The sequence below is a fragment of the Buteo buteo genome, chromosome 27 (assembly GCF_964188355.1).
Source record: "Buteo buteo chromosome 27, bButBut1.hap1.1, whole genome shotgun sequence".
Taxonomy (NCBI): Eukaryota; Metazoa; Chordata; class Aves; order Accipitriformes; family Accipitridae; genus Buteo; species Buteo buteo.
The window spans coordinates 6157306-6175149 of NC_134197.1; the positions used below are offsets into that span (position 1 = coordinate 6157306).

At 50.6% G+C, this 17844-nt stretch overlaps 1 protein-coding gene across 3 annotated transcripts in view; it reads left to right on the forward strand.

Annotated features, from left to right (window-relative positions):
• Positions 1-4903, forward strand: part of MAD1L1 (mitotic arrest deficient 1 like 1) — a 375955-nt gene extending 371052 nt beyond the window's left edge. For 2 of the 3 annotated variants that reach the window (XM_075058834.1, XM_075058835.1), the window contains exon 18: positions 3794-4903. In XM_075058834.1, the coding sequence (XP_074914935.1) occupies positions 3794-3952 (159 nt within the window). In that variant the 3' untranslated portion in view covers positions 3953-4903. The remainder of the gene's footprint in view (positions 1-3793) is intronic. The other variant, XM_075058837.1, reaches the window with a different exon arrangement.
• The last annotated feature ends 12941 nt before the right edge of the window (positions 4904-17844 follow it).

Genomic DNA, 17844 nt, shown 5'->3' on the forward strand with positions numbered 1-17844 from the left:
GAACTGGCAACGGAGCTTAGCGAAAGCTGGAATCATTCCTTTTGCAAGTATTTGAGATCTGAATAAAACATAACATAGACCTGAATCTCAGTAGTTTAGTGAGCCAGGCAGATTTTTTCCATGAATTAGAAGAAACCAATATAGGTCTATGTAAAGAGTACCTGTGAGATGGTATTCTCTTAGTACTTAGCTTCAGCATCCTGGGCTGCTCTGTGCTCAGGGAAACTGGGGGCACGGGGGGAATATTGGCATCTCTAGTGAAGCGCTGCACTTGGCTGGCTCGCTCAGCACAGTGGGGAAAGGGGGAGTGAAGCGTGATGGTGGTCCCCAAATTCTCCTCTTGCATTGACTCCTCTGTGCATTGACTGCAGGGCGGATGGGGGTACTCACAGGCTCAGCTTTTCCTTTCATCCCATGTATTCATTTTGATTCTAAATCTTGATGCTTTTTCTTTCACACTTCTCTTTAAAAGCAACAACACACTGTAGTGATGTAGCTCTGAGTAAGATGTGCCAGCAGTGTTGGGCGCAGAGCAGTTAGGGCTGGGTTTGAATATGCTCTGGTCTCTCTTGCCCCATTCCCACTCATGGACTGTCTGTGTGGATCAGTGACACTTGTTCAGGTTCCTCAGCTTCACATTGTCTTCCTAGATGGGCTTGGGTGGTTTTTGGCTTCATCTAAACTTAGAATTCCCAGGGGTGCATCACCGGAGTGAATGGCGATTGCATTACATGGAGTGTGTCATGTGAATAGTTAGTACGTGCTGTCACCTGCAAGTTCTTGTTAGCAGGGGCTGTGTCCAGGAGTTTTTCTTTGAGGGTTGACACATTTTTAAATTTTAAAAATTGATTAAAAATGAGTGGAGGGAGTCCTAGCTATGAACTGTGAAGAGGAGGACTCGAGTGCCCTTACAGCTTTGAACCGCTGGAACCTTCATCTTCGTATCTTTCATAAATCCAGTTTTTAGAGCTGGAATTGCTCTCCATTCATCCAAACCATCATGAAACAACCAGACCCTGCAGCGTTTATTCAGCAGAGCATCCCCTCCAGTGTCCTCCCTCTCCTTCCTCCCGCACAGCCCTGCAAATCCCCCTCCCTCGTCGTGATCCCCTGCTCGCTCCCACTCCCACGCCACCCACCCCAGTGCTTCCTTCTCTGCCTGTGGCTTGCTGGGTGCACCAGGCAGGGTGCAGACTGGCGTTTGAAAAGAAATCCTCTGAATTAATGGGAACATATTGCTATTATTTCATATAATCACTTTATTTGTAAAGCACATGCTGTAAAGGTACTCCTGCTGTTGAACTCAAAGCAACAAATCTATATATATATCTCCCAGTCTATACTACATTATGAACAGATGGGTGAAGAAAAAAGAGCAATAAAAACAAGTAATAAGAAAGGTAACAATGATAGCAATTTTAAAACACTCCCAGGGAAAAAAAAAAAATTTCTGAATTTTTTTAAAAGCAGTGTGAGATTGAATGAACTGAACTGCAAGTGCATCCATCCTCAAAGTTAGCATGTAAACATCTCCTGGCAGAAGAAGAATTGCTTTTTTTCTAAGTGGATGCCTTTTTGCCTTGTTCCTGTTACAGAAGAGATCATAAGAAACCTGGTTGAGATGTCTGAGGTTTGGAAGCTTTTGGGGGTTTTTGCTTTTTTTTGAGTTCCTGGGGAGACGGAGGCCACAGGGGGAGGACAGTGCCTCCCTTGACCATCCAACAACCCAGAGAAACCACAATCCCACTGAACTCAATGGGAAATAACAATCTTCTCGGAAGCATGTATTCACGTAACTTTCTCTGAACATTATTCTTCTGCCTCTGCTGAAGGGGGAAATGGTTATGAAGAATAGTAGAGAGAAATTACCATTAATCTCATAAAAAAGAAATTATTCAAATGTAGCCTTTACCCAGGACACCAGTAAGCTCAAAGTAGAGGGGAAATTTAAAACATTTACGTTACTCCGTTTCCAAGATCATAAAACACAAGAAAATGGTCTGGCACAGGATGCTGAATTTCTTAAGGAACTTGCTTTAATTAATTAAACTAGTAAACCAATTAATGGATTTACTTGTAAATTCTTAGAAAATTAATTCTGTGCCCAAAGAGTGTTTTAAATCTGCGAAGGAGGCAGTGTGTGTTTCATACAGAGCTTGAATTCCCATTTTAGATGAATCCAATTCAGCGCTGACTTTGGAGACACAAGCGATGCATTCATAATACTCGGACCTTCCTCTGAAACCGGCGCTTCCCGTCAGCTGAATCCAGGGGGATTTGCAAAACAAAACCTGTGCTGCTTTCACAGCACCCAGCCCCTGTACTCGCTCCTAGCTATGTTACAGCCTCGCGCTGCGCCTCTGGCTTTACATGGATCGTGGATGTACGTCCCTCCCTGTGCTTCCAACTGGTTTCTTCACCTGCCATCTCTGCCCTCTTCCCACTTAGGCTCTATAACCTGACCCAGCGGTACATCGGATGCACGGAAAGCAAGTCGGGTAGCTCCAGTGAGCAGCGGATTAAAGCGCTGAACATCCTTTGGAGTTGCTGAAAAACAACCAAGCCAAAGTGGAGGAGATTTAAACAAAAGCTAATTTACTTTTCCACACAGAAACCTTGTTTAGATTCCCTGCCTGGCTCAGGGTTGACGGGGACATTCTCAGTACCTTGCGCTCTTCGCAATCCAAAGTGACACATACGTGAAAAGTTCATAATCAAATGCGTCCAGGCTCCTGAGAACATGAAATCAAAAACAAGCAGGTTCCCCAGGGCTCTCGGCAGTTATCGCTTCCCTTCTCTCCTAGCAGGTACAGCCACGTTTTTCCCTTCACGTGGCAATCCTCTGCTCTGGATCTTGGCATCCTTTGACTGGGGTGGGGGTCTGCCCTGCTCTTGCACACCCGGGGGGATGCTGGCTTTGCTCAGCACCACCCGCGCTGCCCCGCCTCGGCTCCGACGGGAAGCAGACCTGCAGAGCAATTAGGAATGGGAGCATTTTGAAGAGGAAAATGGCAGGGGAAAAAATTAGCATTTGCGCTGTGATGTTTTTGCTGTTTATTAATAAACAAGCTGCTTTCGTGCCTCCAGGGGCAGGAGAGGCTTCAAGCATTCCTTATTTCTCTTGCATTTAGCTTTTTTTTGCTTGTTTTATATGTTACAGGAGATTTGTAATGTCTTCCCACATGTTGAGTTTCCTTATTTTCATGAGAGCATCTCTGGAATAATTCCTCTGGAGCTCTCGGCTATGCGCTGCCGGGCTGATTTAAACATCCAGAAACACTTTAGAGATGCAGGGTGGATCAGCAGCTCATTGGGAAGGAGTTGCATTAATTAGGAACAGGTCTGCTTCCTCCTACAGAAGCAGAATGACTTCAGGGATAAGTGTTTTCATGGAGAGAAAGCCCTTGCACGTAGCTCCTGCCACCCGAGACCTGGGTGGTGATGGCGACGGTGACCCCGACGGGGGCACCTTGGTTCTGTGCTGGTGGCACAGCCTGGCCCCTGTGCAACCTCTTTCCAGGGTGGTCAAACCCCTCATCTCCCCAGTGCCGCGTTTGTCACTGGGGAAGGCTCACGCAGGGGTCCTGTGTGGGGACGCTGGAAATGCACGACTCGGTAACAGCCCAATGACACCGTGTGCTGAACACCTGCGCTGCAGCAGATAACGTGTCCTTGATTACTGGCGGATCCGTGCCAAAGGAGGCTTCAGGGCGATGCCACTAGCTCTCCCTGCGTCACGGGAGGTGAATTAAACCCCTGTTGTATTAATGAGCTTGTTCTTCTTTCCCCTCAGGCCTCCAGCTCCTCCGGTGGAAAAATGCAGCTTCTGGAAACGGAGTTCTCACGAACCATCCGGGAGCTCATTGAACTCCACCTGCTTCGTCAGGACAGCATCCCGGCCTTCCTCAGCGCCCTCACCCTCGACCTCTTCAGCCGCCAGACCATTGCGTAGTGTCCCACCGCCAGCCACCAGCCAGGTGTGGAGCACTTCTGGGCAGGACACTTGAGGTAGCGAGGACAAATTCTCCCCTCCCACCCTTAATTTGTGGTATTGGGTTGCTTCTGTTTTGCAGGGAACAGCTTCTTCCCCCTTCTTTCATGCTGATTCCCAAACTGTACCAGCTCCTCTGAAAAGCATCATTTCCCTCCTGTGGGAGGGCAAATCTAGCTCCATCCCAGGGCTCTCCTGTGCCAAGACCCAATTCCTGCCTTTGAACTGGGAAATGTGTTCGTCACTGCCCAGACTGTCTCAGCATCTCTCTAGGAATAAGGTGGGAACTGCTGGTTTGAGGAGCCACAGCATCACCATTCGCAGCTTTTCCCAAAAGGATCCCCCAAATCTGGGCCCCAGCAGAGAGATGAGCCTTGCGGGAGGCTGGTGCTTCCTACCCCTGTGGTTGTCCTCTCCTAATGGGAGCCAAGGGCTTGGTCCCTGAGGACGGGGACCTGGGGAAGGATCAGTCATGAGTAGCAGGTTCTTTGTGAATACCTCCTGCTCTTGCAAACGGCTTATCACTCAACAGGGTTGAAATTATTTTCAAGATATCCAGTTACCTGAGTCTGCCATCACTCAGCAGAAAAGCACGAGCATAAATGGCCATTTGAAGACCCTACACCCGTGTTGACACCTCTATGTTGTGTGGTGTGCTCAGATGTCACTAGCATGCTTTTTGTTCCTCACCGAGACTTTTGGGTTCTTGGTTGTCTCGGGACTGCAGAAGGTGGGAGGGAGCCCTTTGTGGTGTGCTCACTGCTGCTAGGTTTAGCCTGGTACCTGCCACCAGGCCGTGGGTACCTCCTCACCTTCCTGGGGGTGTCTCTCCTCCTCTCCTCCTTAAGTCTGACATTTTGTGTTACAATGGATATAGCTCTTCTGTCGTAAGAATAAAGTGTCATTTCCCAAACTGGATGCACGACTCCTTTATTTGGGATATACACTGTGCTCCCCCTGTGCTCTCCCACATGTAAAGCATGATAACAAATCATCCATCAATGGTCTGATGCTGGTACTGCTTTGAGAAGGGAGGACATCATTATCTCAGTTTTCCCAGGCAAGTGTCATTCATGCTGTAAAACAGATTAGTTTGTTATGAACTTCTGTCTATATTGATTTCCTCTTGATATGAGCAGGAACGTACTTCCTAAGCTTGGAGAGAAGGTAGCAGTAAGCAGGCTAGAAAGTTGGCTTAGATGCTCACAATGGCTGCAGGATTGCCGTGCATGCTGGAGTCACTCTGGGACCTGTCGATGTGTCTACAGGCACAGAAAAATAGCTGCTATAGACCCAACTGATCAGAGGTGGAGGGACAAGTGTGTGCTTTGGGGAGGCTGCAGCCCCCATCTCCCCAGCCCTCCTCTCCGCAGGGTTTGCAGGAAAGTGCAATAGCAAAAGTTTGGCGTTTTCTCTTCTGCTTGAAGAAGTCCTGGTGGAAGATGAATTGCCTGACATGCTGTGCCAGGGGAACGCTGCCTGATTCATATGCGCGACGTGGCACTGAGAGTCGCCTTCCTCAGTCATGGGGAAAATGAATCATGACGTCAGCCGCATTCGGCTCCTCCGCCAACACAATAGCAGATCCTGGCTGCCTCTGAAAATTTTTCTCCTGGCTCCTTGCAGGAGAAATGAAGTAATTAATAAGTTTACAATAAACCCTCTATCTTAGCAAAACACGGGTGAGGCGAGAAGCGATGCTGGAGAGTGACAAGGGAAAACACGTTCTGCCCGTTGGAAAGTTGCCTCCCAAGAGTGAAAGGATAATAAATTGGGGTAGAAAACAGTAGTCTTCTGAGACGTCTTCAGTGGGGAGGAGAGACAGATGAATTACCGTTCTCCCAGTAAAACTGATTTGTTCAACTAAAGTTTAATGCGGCAGCACGGCTGGGAGAGGTGTGTCGTGAGGATGGGTGCTTGGCTAGATGTGCTGGCGTGGTGCAGCACCCGGTCCTGCTCATGGCTTGGGAAGCTGCTGGGGTGACTGTCCTGCTTTGGCCAGCAGCATCCTTGCCCTGCTCATGGTGTTACGCAGCGAGCAGGCTTGGGCACTATGTGAAACTGGGACTTTTGGGAAGTTTGGCTGCTCTAAGGTTCACTGATGGAGGCCTGGGAGCATTCATGTGGAAGTGTGACCACTGCAAAGCCACCTGGGCTACCTGTGGGACACGGGCTTGTGGTTGGGCATGGGGAAGAGGACCTGAGACTCCCCAGTTTATAGCTCCAACACAGAATTCGGGATGAAGCCCCAAACATATGGCTGTACCCTGCCACCACAGCAGCTCCTATCTCTGCTGCCATCATTATATTGCTCGTCTCAGCCGTGACGGAGCTGCGAGGAGTAACTGCGACACTGAATTTCGCACTGATTGCTCCTTCCATGCCGAGCTACGTAGGGCTTGGCAGCCCATCGCGGGGCCCTGCCACTGTGTTCACCGCCCCCCGCATCCTCCCTCCATGGGTGCAGCCCCCCCAGGACACTGCAAACAGAGACCCCGGTCACCAGTGATGGTACAGCAGGTTTCAACCACCCCAGGTGGTGGGGCACAAAGTCCCATCTGGCTTCGGCTCATCACTTGCAAAGCTCCAGCCCTGTTCATGGAAAATCCTTTTAGAAAATCTTAGGAGATCGGTAATAAATTTGCAGTTGGTTGGAGGGGAGAGGTGAGACCGTTAAGAAGTGTGTGTATGCTCGCTGGGTCTCTGTGCACACTCGCTAGGTTTATAGTTTACAGCTATAAACTGTACAATATGATTTATTAATGCACTGCTGGGGGACTGTGTGTGTCAGCGCACTGTCTTGTTTGCAGCCTTGCTTGAAGCTTCCCTTCACTCAAACTGCTTGTGAGCCCCTGCTCCTCTGCTGATCAACCCTTTTCATCTGCGTGCATATATAAATACCGAACAGGGGCAAAGAGCTGTCAAGTACTGCCATATGGTCCTTGAAAGCAGCAGAGCTGTTGGCTAAGGCAGGTATTGCAAAGTTCATGCCTCTTCTAAGGTTGCGTCTCTGAACCTGGAGCCTTTTACTCCTGCTTTGTGTCTCCTGGCTCTTGGCATCATTGCGTGTGGTTTGCATGAGCCTCAGAGTTGTCCTGGAAGTACGTGATGCCTGAGAAGGAACTAGGGAAACCCTTTTGAGATGAGCCATGAGAAGCTTGGGGTTCGTAGACGTTAGTTACGGATCTTCTCCATGTAACGCTATAGGAAGAAGGGAAGGAGAACGGGGAAGAGCATGAAGCTGCAGTGGAGGTTGGTACCTAGGGAGCAAAGGGCAGGAGCGGAACTGGGGGTGATGGAGAGGCAGAAACAGGGCACTGGATGAAAAGGGAAGCCACAGTTCCTAAACTGAAGAAAGAAAAGCCATCTTCTCCTGCTGGTCAACTGATGCTGTCTGCAAAGGCTGTGTGGCAGCCTGGGCCGGGGCTCTCCCCACCTCAGGGGCTGGAAAGTCTCTGATTTTCCCTCACGCCCCTGGCCACAGCGGGGGTCTGGCTGGAGACCCCCTCCTCTCCCCTTCCCTCTGCGTGGAGCAACAGCCGCTGCCTCACGACAGGGATCACAGCCCTCCCGGGGGTGTGCAGCAGTGTCGTACAGGGGCTGTTGCCTTGCACTCTCCCACAAGCTCCCAGGGTTTTTCCCAGTTCCCTAAGGGCAGAGAGGTCTTTCCCTCCCCACAGCTCCTTGTGAAGTGCCTTTTCCCTTCTGCCTCTCCTGGCACAGATGGGGTTGGTTATTGGGGGTGGCTGATGGGCAGCCGTGGGTGCCAGGTGGGCAGGAGAGCCGTGATGGAGAGGGATGAGCATCCCCAAATACCTCCTCCTATTGCTGCTGGGTTGGGACAAGAGCTTCAACGGCTTGAGGGGATGCAGAGAGGATTGAGGTATGGAGAGCGATGGGGCAGGAGCAATCCCACCCCTGGCTTTTGGATTTTCTGCCTGTCCTGGGACAAGCCAGCGAGGCCCTTCTGCACTGTGGGCTCTGTAAAATGGGACTAGCGCTTCCCAGTCATGGCCTCCCAACACCGGCCAGCAGTGAAGGTTATTTGACCCCGAATACAGCCCTACAGAAAGCCCGGATGGATGGCAGCATCCCACCGGGGCTCATGATGGATGGGGGTCGGACACAGCATCCCACAGCTGCGGCGCCAGCATTGCTGTCGCTTCTCCATCGCTCCCCTCCGCTTGCTGCAACGCGCCGAAGAAACAGGGACCAGCAGCCGCCCTTCTCATTTTCTGACCCCAGCAGTGGGCTGAGAGACAGCCGAGAATGGTGTGAGTTGGGCTGACGGGCGGACGTGTCAAAATAACCCTCAGGGGACAGAGGCAAAAGCCTTCCTAGGACATCACCAAGGTAATGCCGGACCCCAGCAGCCAATGCTGCTCGGTGTGGGAGATGACGCAGCCAGGGCAGGTTGGGTTCTGTTCTTACAGCTTTTAGCTGTTCGAAGACATTGGGAGAACGATGACAGCGTCAGATGGCAGGTGACCGTAGCTAACGATGGCACGTTCTTGACGAGGCAAGTGTAGTAGCTGGGGAGGACAGAAAAGGCTTTCTGCGCTGGTGTAAATCACATTCACGCTGCCTGCTGTGACAGCAGATTCGGATTTAATAGCAGCGATGCTAAAAGTTGCATGATATTTAAAAGGTACAAAATGAGCCCACTCTGATCAGTGGAGGGATATTAAATAAATAAATAAATAAAAAATCAGCAAAGCTTTTTCACGAAGTCTTTTTTAAATATTAAAATCCCATCCTTCCCAACAGGAAAGCTTTTTTCAGGCTAAGAGGAGCGACTGAACGGCATCTGATGATATCGCATTGACACAAGTGTCTAGAAAAATAGGGTAGGAATGTGTGATCTGTTCTGAAAAAGGAACCCTAGCTAATAGGAAATATGCTGATGCTACTTTTAATTTCATGACTCAGGTTCGCTGCAAAATTGATGGGAATCTGTGTTGGAGCTTGGTTACATTAAAACAGTTCTCTGCTGCTTGAGGTTTTTCCATTTCTTGTTTCTCTTTGGGGGGATTATTATTATAAAATTTTTTGGTACTCCACGGGCTTGTAGATGTTATTTGAAAAGACAGGGGAGCAGTCTGGCATCCAAAGGAAATAGGATATTTTTGCTTCAGAAACAGTCTACGTAGAAATCGCTGGCCAAAGCCTTAACTAAGGGACTGTTGCAAACCCTGGCCCTGGGCAGCTGTCCCAGCAGCTGCTTCTGCTCCTTCCACCCGTGGTGGCTACGTCTCCAGCCTTCCTTGTGTGCGTGTTTTCCCTCGAAGCAAATAGGAGGGACAAAATAGAAGGAAAATACACTTTAAAGAAAATGCTGCCAGGTAAGTTAGGGAGTACAAAGGCAGCTCCTTGATGCTGGAGGGCTCGGGAGCAGCCCATGTCTTTGGTCTCCACCCAAGCCACGTTCCTCCACCAAAGCACGGTCCTTCAGGTTGTCAGTTCTCTCTCCTGCTTCCCCAACACGGGATCAAGCATCTCCCAGCCCCTTCGTCTTCCCTGTGCTGTTTCCTGGCCCAGGCTCTAGTGCTGATGAGTTTATTAGTGTTGCTAATTTTACCTGATGCTGCTTCCTTCTCTTCATGACAGGTTGTGTTTTTTGAACTCTCCAGCTGACTGATTGAGCTCTCTTTAATACTCCCCGTTTTACTTTGAATTCTCTTTGTTGGCTGTTGCTTGTTGTGGGTTTGGTTGTTTTTCTTTAATCTTTCCACTGCCTCTTTTTCCTCCCTGGTCCCTCTGATGCCTCTTCAACCTGGAACAAAGCCAGAGACCATCAGGAGGTCATTGAAACACAGACGGTTGTTGGATTTAAATAAGGACTAGATAATTTTATGACCATTAACAAGAGTCGCTGCTATGCAAGCTAAAATAATAAGGGCAGTCATATCGCATGGTTCGGGGAGCAAGTTGATTGCCTGTACGGACTGAGAAGGTAGTTCTGCATCCCTGACTCCCCTCAAAATACGATACAGTTGACAAGGTGCACCAGACAGGTCGAAGGGCAGGAGGATGCACGTACAGGAGGATGTACAAGGCACACAGCCTGGCTAAAGGGTGAGAGCTTTTCCCTTATCACCTCTGTCATCGCACTCCTTTTATCTGGTGATCGGAAACTTCTGGTATCAATGTGAGGGAAATGTTCTCCAGGCAGGTGAAAGGCTCTGAAGTTTGGCAGATGAACCTTTCCTCTCTCCGTGAGCATCTTCTGGGTAACATCTGTGCCGTACAATTGCAGGCACTTCGCTTTGGTGGTGATGGTGGCTGGTTCATCTGCCAAGCTGTCCCCATAACCACTACCAAGAAGCGGTCTCCCTAAAGAGAAATTAAAAGCATGAACCTCACTTAGATCCTTCAGTTTGGAGGTGCCTCCCACTCCCCGTTGACCGTGGAGTGCGTGAGGGAGACCAGCCTTATACATAATGGGGTGATGCCAATTTGCGCTGTCCCTCTTTCACCCCTTCTCCCCGCTGCAGCTCTCCCAGCTCCTCCGCGTGCACGTGTCTTTCTGCAGCTTGTTTTGGGAGTCACGCTCCAGCCCTTGGGGATGTACGTGATCAGCTCCAGCTCCGATCCCGCTGTTACGAGGCAGAGCCGCCCTTGAGTGGCATGCTCTGAAGTGACAGCTCCTCTCGCTGTGAGTCCTGGGAGGGGAAGGAGCAACCCTGGAGAGGAGGCGATGGCAGGGAATGAACCAAACCCACAGGGAACTGAGCTGCTCATCCCGGCAGCCACAACTGAGATGAGGAGGAGCGAGAAAAGCCTCCCAGATAGCGCCAATCTTGCGTGGAACCATCCTGCCGATGATGGATGTCTTTGGGTAAGTCTGTAGATAACACTAGCACTTCATTTTAATGCTGGAGTCTTCTCCCCAGTGCACCAGTATCCTCATGTGGGCAGAGCATCACCGGTGTGCTTCCACCAAGGTCATGGCACTTCTCGCCCTGTACAGAGACGGCACGAGCCCACCATGGTGTGCTGCCGTTCCTGAGCTGCCAGCCCTGAGGTGAGGATTATAGCTCTGACAAATCACTCGTTAACTTTGCTAACTCATTAGAAAACACCAAGTGGAGAATAGATCCTAGGCATGCTAATGACTGATTTTAAGGGATCACTGCGGTGGTAAACCATAATTAACAGTCTATAGCAGCACTTTTTGTTTAATTACACGCAGGCAGGGCTAGGAGGCACAGGAAGGTTGATGGGCAAGTCACGAGCCACCAGCACTGACTGGTTTCAGTGGTGTAGGCTGAGCTGGTTTGGTTGGCATCTCCCAACGCATGCTGGCCACGGTCATGAGCTATAGGGGGTCACATCCTGTACCTCCGTTTGACCCCCGGTATGGGTGTAGAGTGGTGGTTTGTAGGTCAGAAGACTGTGCAGAGTCTTGTCATGGGTCTTCCCCAATGGCTTTGCTTCTGCAAAGGGAGTTGTCAGCTTTTGGAAGGTCACTGCTCTTCGCTGGCGAGGACAATATCACAGCTCTTGTGGGAAAGCAGGACATGCGGCCCATCTCTGCAGGACCCGTCTCCTCCCACGTGCTTCCAGTTTAGCTAACCGCCCCTCTGCACCCCACACGTGTATTTTTAATACAGAGAAAGTGCTCAGGGAGGATGGAAATCCCACCTGCATGGGATGCTCAGCCCCAGTCGCACTGGCGGATGATAGAGTGGTTCTACAGGTTGCCCTGAAATCCCAACCCCATGCACCTTCATGCCCTGTCCAGAGATTCCCACAACATCTGCAGCACCCATCCAGCCTGGCTGCCTCTCCTCTTCCTCTCTTCTCTCCTTAGGAGGAGGAAGAGGATGGTTCATGGGACTGAAGCAGAGAAGTTCCCAAGGTGAGGAAGGCAACAGGCCCCCCAAAAGCCACAGCCTCCCCGCACACCCCCCGTTTCCATCACTGCTGTTTCCTGGCTTCACAGTTAAATCTGGCCTTGCACAGTCCCCAGGTCCTGTAACTGGTGTTAAATGTAATGAATGATCTTGTCCTCCTTGTTTGTCTCCTCTTTAGTGTAACACTGTAATTAGCTTAATTACCAACAGATTCATATTTTTTTTCGGTAACTTAAAATGGAAATTAAATTTTGCACCAGGTTTTACAGGCTGTTAACGGGAATCGAATAATCAAGCCTGACTCCAAGTCCTTGAAAATGAGTATTAAAAAAGGTCTGAATTTGCATATTCATGTTTTTAATAGGGTTCAGAAGGTATATTTGCAACTGATGAAAAGGATTAATTAAGCCTAATTTGCATAGGAAGAACAGTTTAACCCCTTGCATCATAGCAAGGCAAAGACTGACAGTTTGAATACCATGGCTTGGTACTGGAGACACACATGGGCCATGCAGCCCAGGGCTGAGAGCAGCGGCCTGCGGAGCATCCTCCTTCCACTCAAGGAGCACAGGACCTGCGGGAATCCAGGATCCCAGCATTACCCCGGTGCGGTCGGTCCCCCTGTGCCCACAGCCATCTCCTGGCTTTGGCCTCTGTCCCTCTACCGTGGTGGTCTGTGACCTGGGTCTCCCATGGCAATGCCACCACATCAGGCCTCGAGCAAAACATGCTGCTCCTCCCGGCATGAGCTGGGCTGTGCAGCTCTAACACAGTTTAAGAAATAATTTCGGTAAAGCCAGCTCGGTTCCGTGAGCTGTTCACAGCGGGGCTGCCTGCGGCCGGCACAGGGTGGGAGCATCCATGGCTGGTAGAGGCACCAAAACCTTCGTCTCCTGATCTCATCTCCAATTTCTTTTTTTCTCAGTGAGGCTGATGCTAATCAGGGGTTAAAGGCTCCATGGGAACATCAGACCAGGGTGAGACTTGGTGTGTCCTGTCCTGCTCCCAGCCATCAGTCTGAGGCTCTGCTTCAGGAGGTGACAGCATCCCAAAAGCCTGGGACTCGTGCAACTTCAGGGGAAGGGACATAGAGCTGCCTGCACCCTAAATCCCAGCTGGCACCCCCGGCATGGAGAAATCAGCAGGGTCTTGCACAGCTCTGTCCAGTTGTGATCTAAGAAAAACATGTAAATTCCCCCCCCCCCAGATCAATCATACCCCTAGCTTGGAAAGCAGAGCGGGAGCATGATACTTCCCAGGGCCCTACAAAGCCGAGAACAGAGCACAGCTTTGAGTCAGTGCCTGAATGTTGCTAAAAAGTGGGGAAAAAATAAATAAATCAGGCATTCATTTTGCTTCAGCAGGTGGTGTGCTGCGTTCCCCTTGTAATGCTTTGGTGGCGTGTGTTGCTAATTATTTTTCGGGTGGAATTTGCTGTGCACAGCGCACGGGGTTCATTAGACAGAGATGGCTTTGAAGTGGCATTCGGAATTAATGCTGGCATATGTAAATGTTTCTTGTGCCATGGAAAAGCTGGCTATAAATGATGCATGAGGTCCAGCGAGAGAGATGGTTGCTTTGTTTATACACACCCATTGGGCTTCGTTATGCCAAAAACAGGCAGAGGAAAATCGGCAGTGTCTTGCACAGTCCGTATATCTGCTACCCGGCTGTACGTGAGCGTTTAGCAGAAGTTAGCATGGCATCCTTAGCACACCGCATCCCAAATTTCCTCCGATCAGAAACACGTGTTACCGACCCGGCAGGGCTGCTGCTGTCTCTGCCCTCAGCATCTTCCCCAGGTCCCCCAGACGATGAGGAGGACACATCCTGCACTGTGAATCATCGAGGTCCCGACCCGTACGCCTCACTCAAGCAAAATCTGCCTCGGGGGAGAGGTGCTTAGTGGTAATGCTGGTTTAAGGAGTCCCTACTCACCTCCTCCTGCTCTCACCTGACTCATCCTCCCAGCACAGGCTCCACAGTGCTAGCAGCAGAGATGGGGAACATTTCACTTAAGAAGAAGAAAACCTGAAGAAAGAGAAAGAAAACACAAAGCCCACAAACACGGCTGAGAGAGCAGGAGGCAGTGCCTGGGGCAAAAAGCCAGGTGAATGTAAGAACCCTCAACCCCCGTCTCCACCAAAGGCTTTTGATGATGGCACTGCTGCTGCTGGACATGTCCCAGAAAAGCTGAGTTCAGCCCTGGGCTCTGGTCTGCTCTGGTGGGGGGGCGGTTGTATTTTAGCCCAGTAAATGCTTTCAGAGATGAATACTTGTGCATCTCTTCTATAAAGCAGCAGGATCCCTCTTGGATCACCCAACAGTGAGGTGGGGAAATAGCTCCCCAGCGTCTTCTAGGATCTCTTCTCTGCTGCTGGGGTTGGGCAGATCATGGGTGAACCATTGCCCTCTCCTGGCTGCTGCCCTGGCAGCTCATGCATGAGCTGGAGACCTTGCATGGTCCAGGGATGGCTGGTGGGACCTGGCTGTGTAGCCCCATGGAGACATCCCTCCTGCACGGGGCTGGGACACCTGGAGCAGGGTCTCTGGGAGACCCGTGCACCGGGAAAGCGGGGTCTGGAGCATCACTGCACCAAAAATAGGGCACCTTTATGGGGCAGCTGAACATCTGTGCGATTCCCTTTCTCTGAAGTGATGAGGCCTGTGTTTTAGTGGATATCTAAGCTGATAAGGCCAAAAACCATCATGAAGTGGGTGGCATAGGAGAAATAGCAGCAGGGAGGGGTATGTGCAGAGAACACACTGACAGACGCTTTGCAAAGCACGATAACCCCATGATGGTTGTTTCAGGTTAGACATAAATGAATTCTGCATTGGATCCCACCAGCAGCAATAGGAAAAAAGGGGTTTTCAGCCCCAGGGCTGTGTGACGGGCAGGGCTGGCAGGGTGAGGCTGATTCGGGCAGCACGAACCAGCCACAGCGGCTGCTGGTTTTGAGCGAGCGACTTTGCACCTGGGACACAACGCGAAGCCTCTGGCAGTACCCGGTGTTTGATGGGTTCGTGGCTCACCCGTGTTGGGGCTGGACATGCGTCAGGCTGAATGGCTCCATCCTGATGAGTTTCCTCTTCCCGGCTGTTTCCCTTCGGGCCTGACCAGGAGCAGCCCCCAGGTCCTCGGCCAACTCCAGACAACTGGGGAGCATGTGTGGGGCAGCCGCTCGGGCGCTTATCTGCTCCTCTGCTGCCGCTGCCAAGAAAACAGGCTGGAAATCACTGAGGTGCAACATGTTTTCTCTGCAGTGTTTACGAAATCGCTTGCTCATCAAACACAAAAGGAACTGTTTACTTTTTAAGTAAAACAAACATAAAATACCTCCATCTTTATTGCTGTTCAAAAGGCTGCTTGTTCCCTCCAGCCTCCGCGCTTGCCAGGGCAATAGGGCTGTGCAGCTGGAGTCTCTTTGAGCCCAAATCACCCACCCCATGCACCCACGGACAAGTGCCCACGCTCCTGCCCTGCGGATGCCCCATCCACGCTCATGTAGACACTGGCACAAGGGCAGTTCCCGGGCAGAGGACACCAAAATTTGGAACTGTTGGAGACCTGGACCCATCTGTGACATGCTCCCCAGCCAGATCTCCACACGAGCAACCTGTCACGGGTCCAGTCTGGACAAGCTCGAGGTGAGGAAAGTTGCCGAGCAAGAAGCTGTGACCGAGTGCTGAGATGTTGTTGTGTTTTCCTACTTACAACTGTTTATTTACCAGCATGTTGGAAAGTAGCGATCTCTTCCTCATGCCTTATTGAGAAGCTCAGCTGTGAAATAACTAAATGAACCATCCCTTTTTATTAGCCTTTGGACTTAGCAGAGGAGCAATCAGTTAATGGCTGACCAGTTTTTGAAGATGCTAAGCACATTACAAGTGCTAAGTATTATTATTTTCCCTGCAATGTTTTATTTTTCCCTCTGAATATTCAGTTTAAATAACCCTTCCAATTACATTATCCAGTTTCATGCATTCTGCTCAGATTAAATGCAGTGCCGCTTACAATTCACTCACCTCTGTGGTTTCCAGGTCTCTGCAAGCCTCATCTTAACTTTTCCCTCTCAATCCTGGGCTGAAACAGCCTTCGTTCTGGGTCCAGAATCTGTCCCAGCTCTGCTTTGGCTTCTTAAAATCAAATGCATCCGCATCACTTCCCCACAAGCACTTTGATCTCTGGCTCCTTGCTCTTGCATATTTATTTTTCTTTCTTAATAGGGGAACATCTTGCAACCTTTCCCTTTCCTTCCAGCTAAATTAGCTCCCTGGATGTACTGTCTCCTCCCACTTGCTGGCATCTTCCTACGATGCCTTGTGCTGTTTTGGTTTCTTCATCTTTGGGAAAGGGCAAAAGATCAGCTATCCAAAGGTGGGCTTTATACCCTGATGCCAGCCAAACTACCTTGTCTCACCTGGAAATCTCCAGCCGCATACATCTATGGGACTGGCTCAGGCTTCACACCTGGTGGGTGAATCCATCCCTTCTCCTGACAGCTCCGGACCAGCGATCGGTGGCTGAGTCCTTCACAGCCACGAATGGGCCCTTCTGGGTGTGCTGTTCTCCAAAGACAGCCTAGGGCAGGGACTTCTCAGTCCCCTCAGCCAGAGGAGCCTCCTGACTGTATCAGAAAGGGTTCGACCATCTCTGGTGGTGAGGGGCAGCTCCCAGCTCTGCTCCAGCACCTCCATCTCTGCTTCCCCGCTCTCCCTATGCCCAGACCCATCTGGTCTCCAGGACAGAACTGCGAGATTGGTTGGTGGGAGATCAGAAACCACTCCACATCTCAGCTCACCCTCCTTCTCAGCTGCGAGCTCCACCATGGAAATAGGTTTGGGGTGGCCATGCCTGGCACCTTTTCTCCCCAGCCTCTGCTGCCAGTCTCTCGGTGCACATCTTATCTTACCCTGAGCCCTGGTGTCTGCGTTCAACTGTCTTCTAGGAGCTGTGATCACCCTGCAAGGCTGGAGGAGGCTGTGGAGAAACTCAGGGGCTTGTCAGCTGTCAGCGCTTGAAGGATTTCTCATGCGTAGGGCTGCCACGTATCTGCCCGGGATTTCCCAGGCAGAGATGTATGTGTGTGAAAGCTGTAGTGGGTGGTAGTGTTGTTACAGCCAGAATGATCTAAGGATATAATTGAGATAAGTTTGTATGGAGAGGTAATATCTCTTATTGCAACACCTGAGATGGCTGGGGAAAAAAAAAACAACAACAAAACAAAACACAAGACCTTTTGCGCATGCAAGCTCTTAGTCAGCCTAAATGGAGCTGAACACATCAGGGATGTTTTTGGATGGACAGTGGCAGACGGTTCATGCCCATGTGCTCCGTGGCCACTTGGCCAGGGGGTTGCTGGCTCTGCCAGCCCCTTGGAGCGACTCCCAACAACTGCTCTGCTCCTGCTCCTCAAATCTTACTGCAACACAGCTCCCAGGTGAGGCAGGAGGGCATGTTTTGGAGAAGCAGGCTTTAAGCCCCAACTGCAGCAAATGGGGACCTTTGTGTCTTGGCTACAAATGTGGTGGAATGAGATTAATTAATAATTTAGCTGCATCGCGTGAAGAGTGCCAGTGTTTACTTATGAGACCACAGATGAGCCTCCTGCTGCTTGGATGGGCTGGGTAGCTCTTGATTGCAGGGCAGGAGATGCCCAAGGAGAGCTCTGCTGTGTAAAAGCGATGCTGAGAGAGAGGAAAAGATTTAAGAGGCCCCCAGCAGAGACAGGCTGCAGGCTCCGCACAGAACTTTGAGGCATCCCATCACACACAACCCTGCAGATCAGGGCAAGACGGCCAGGGGCTCATGCAAGGATGGAGGAGGCTGTCAAGGCTGGACGCTGTGGTGGGATGAACCAGACCAGAGGGCTGGGGAGCTGCAAGGAAGGCAAGTGGGGTGGGAGGAAAGCGTGGATGTTGTATGTGGGGCTGATCGCTTCTTTTCACAGCTGGAAACACTAAAGAATACGATAGACCCAGAATAGAAGCCAG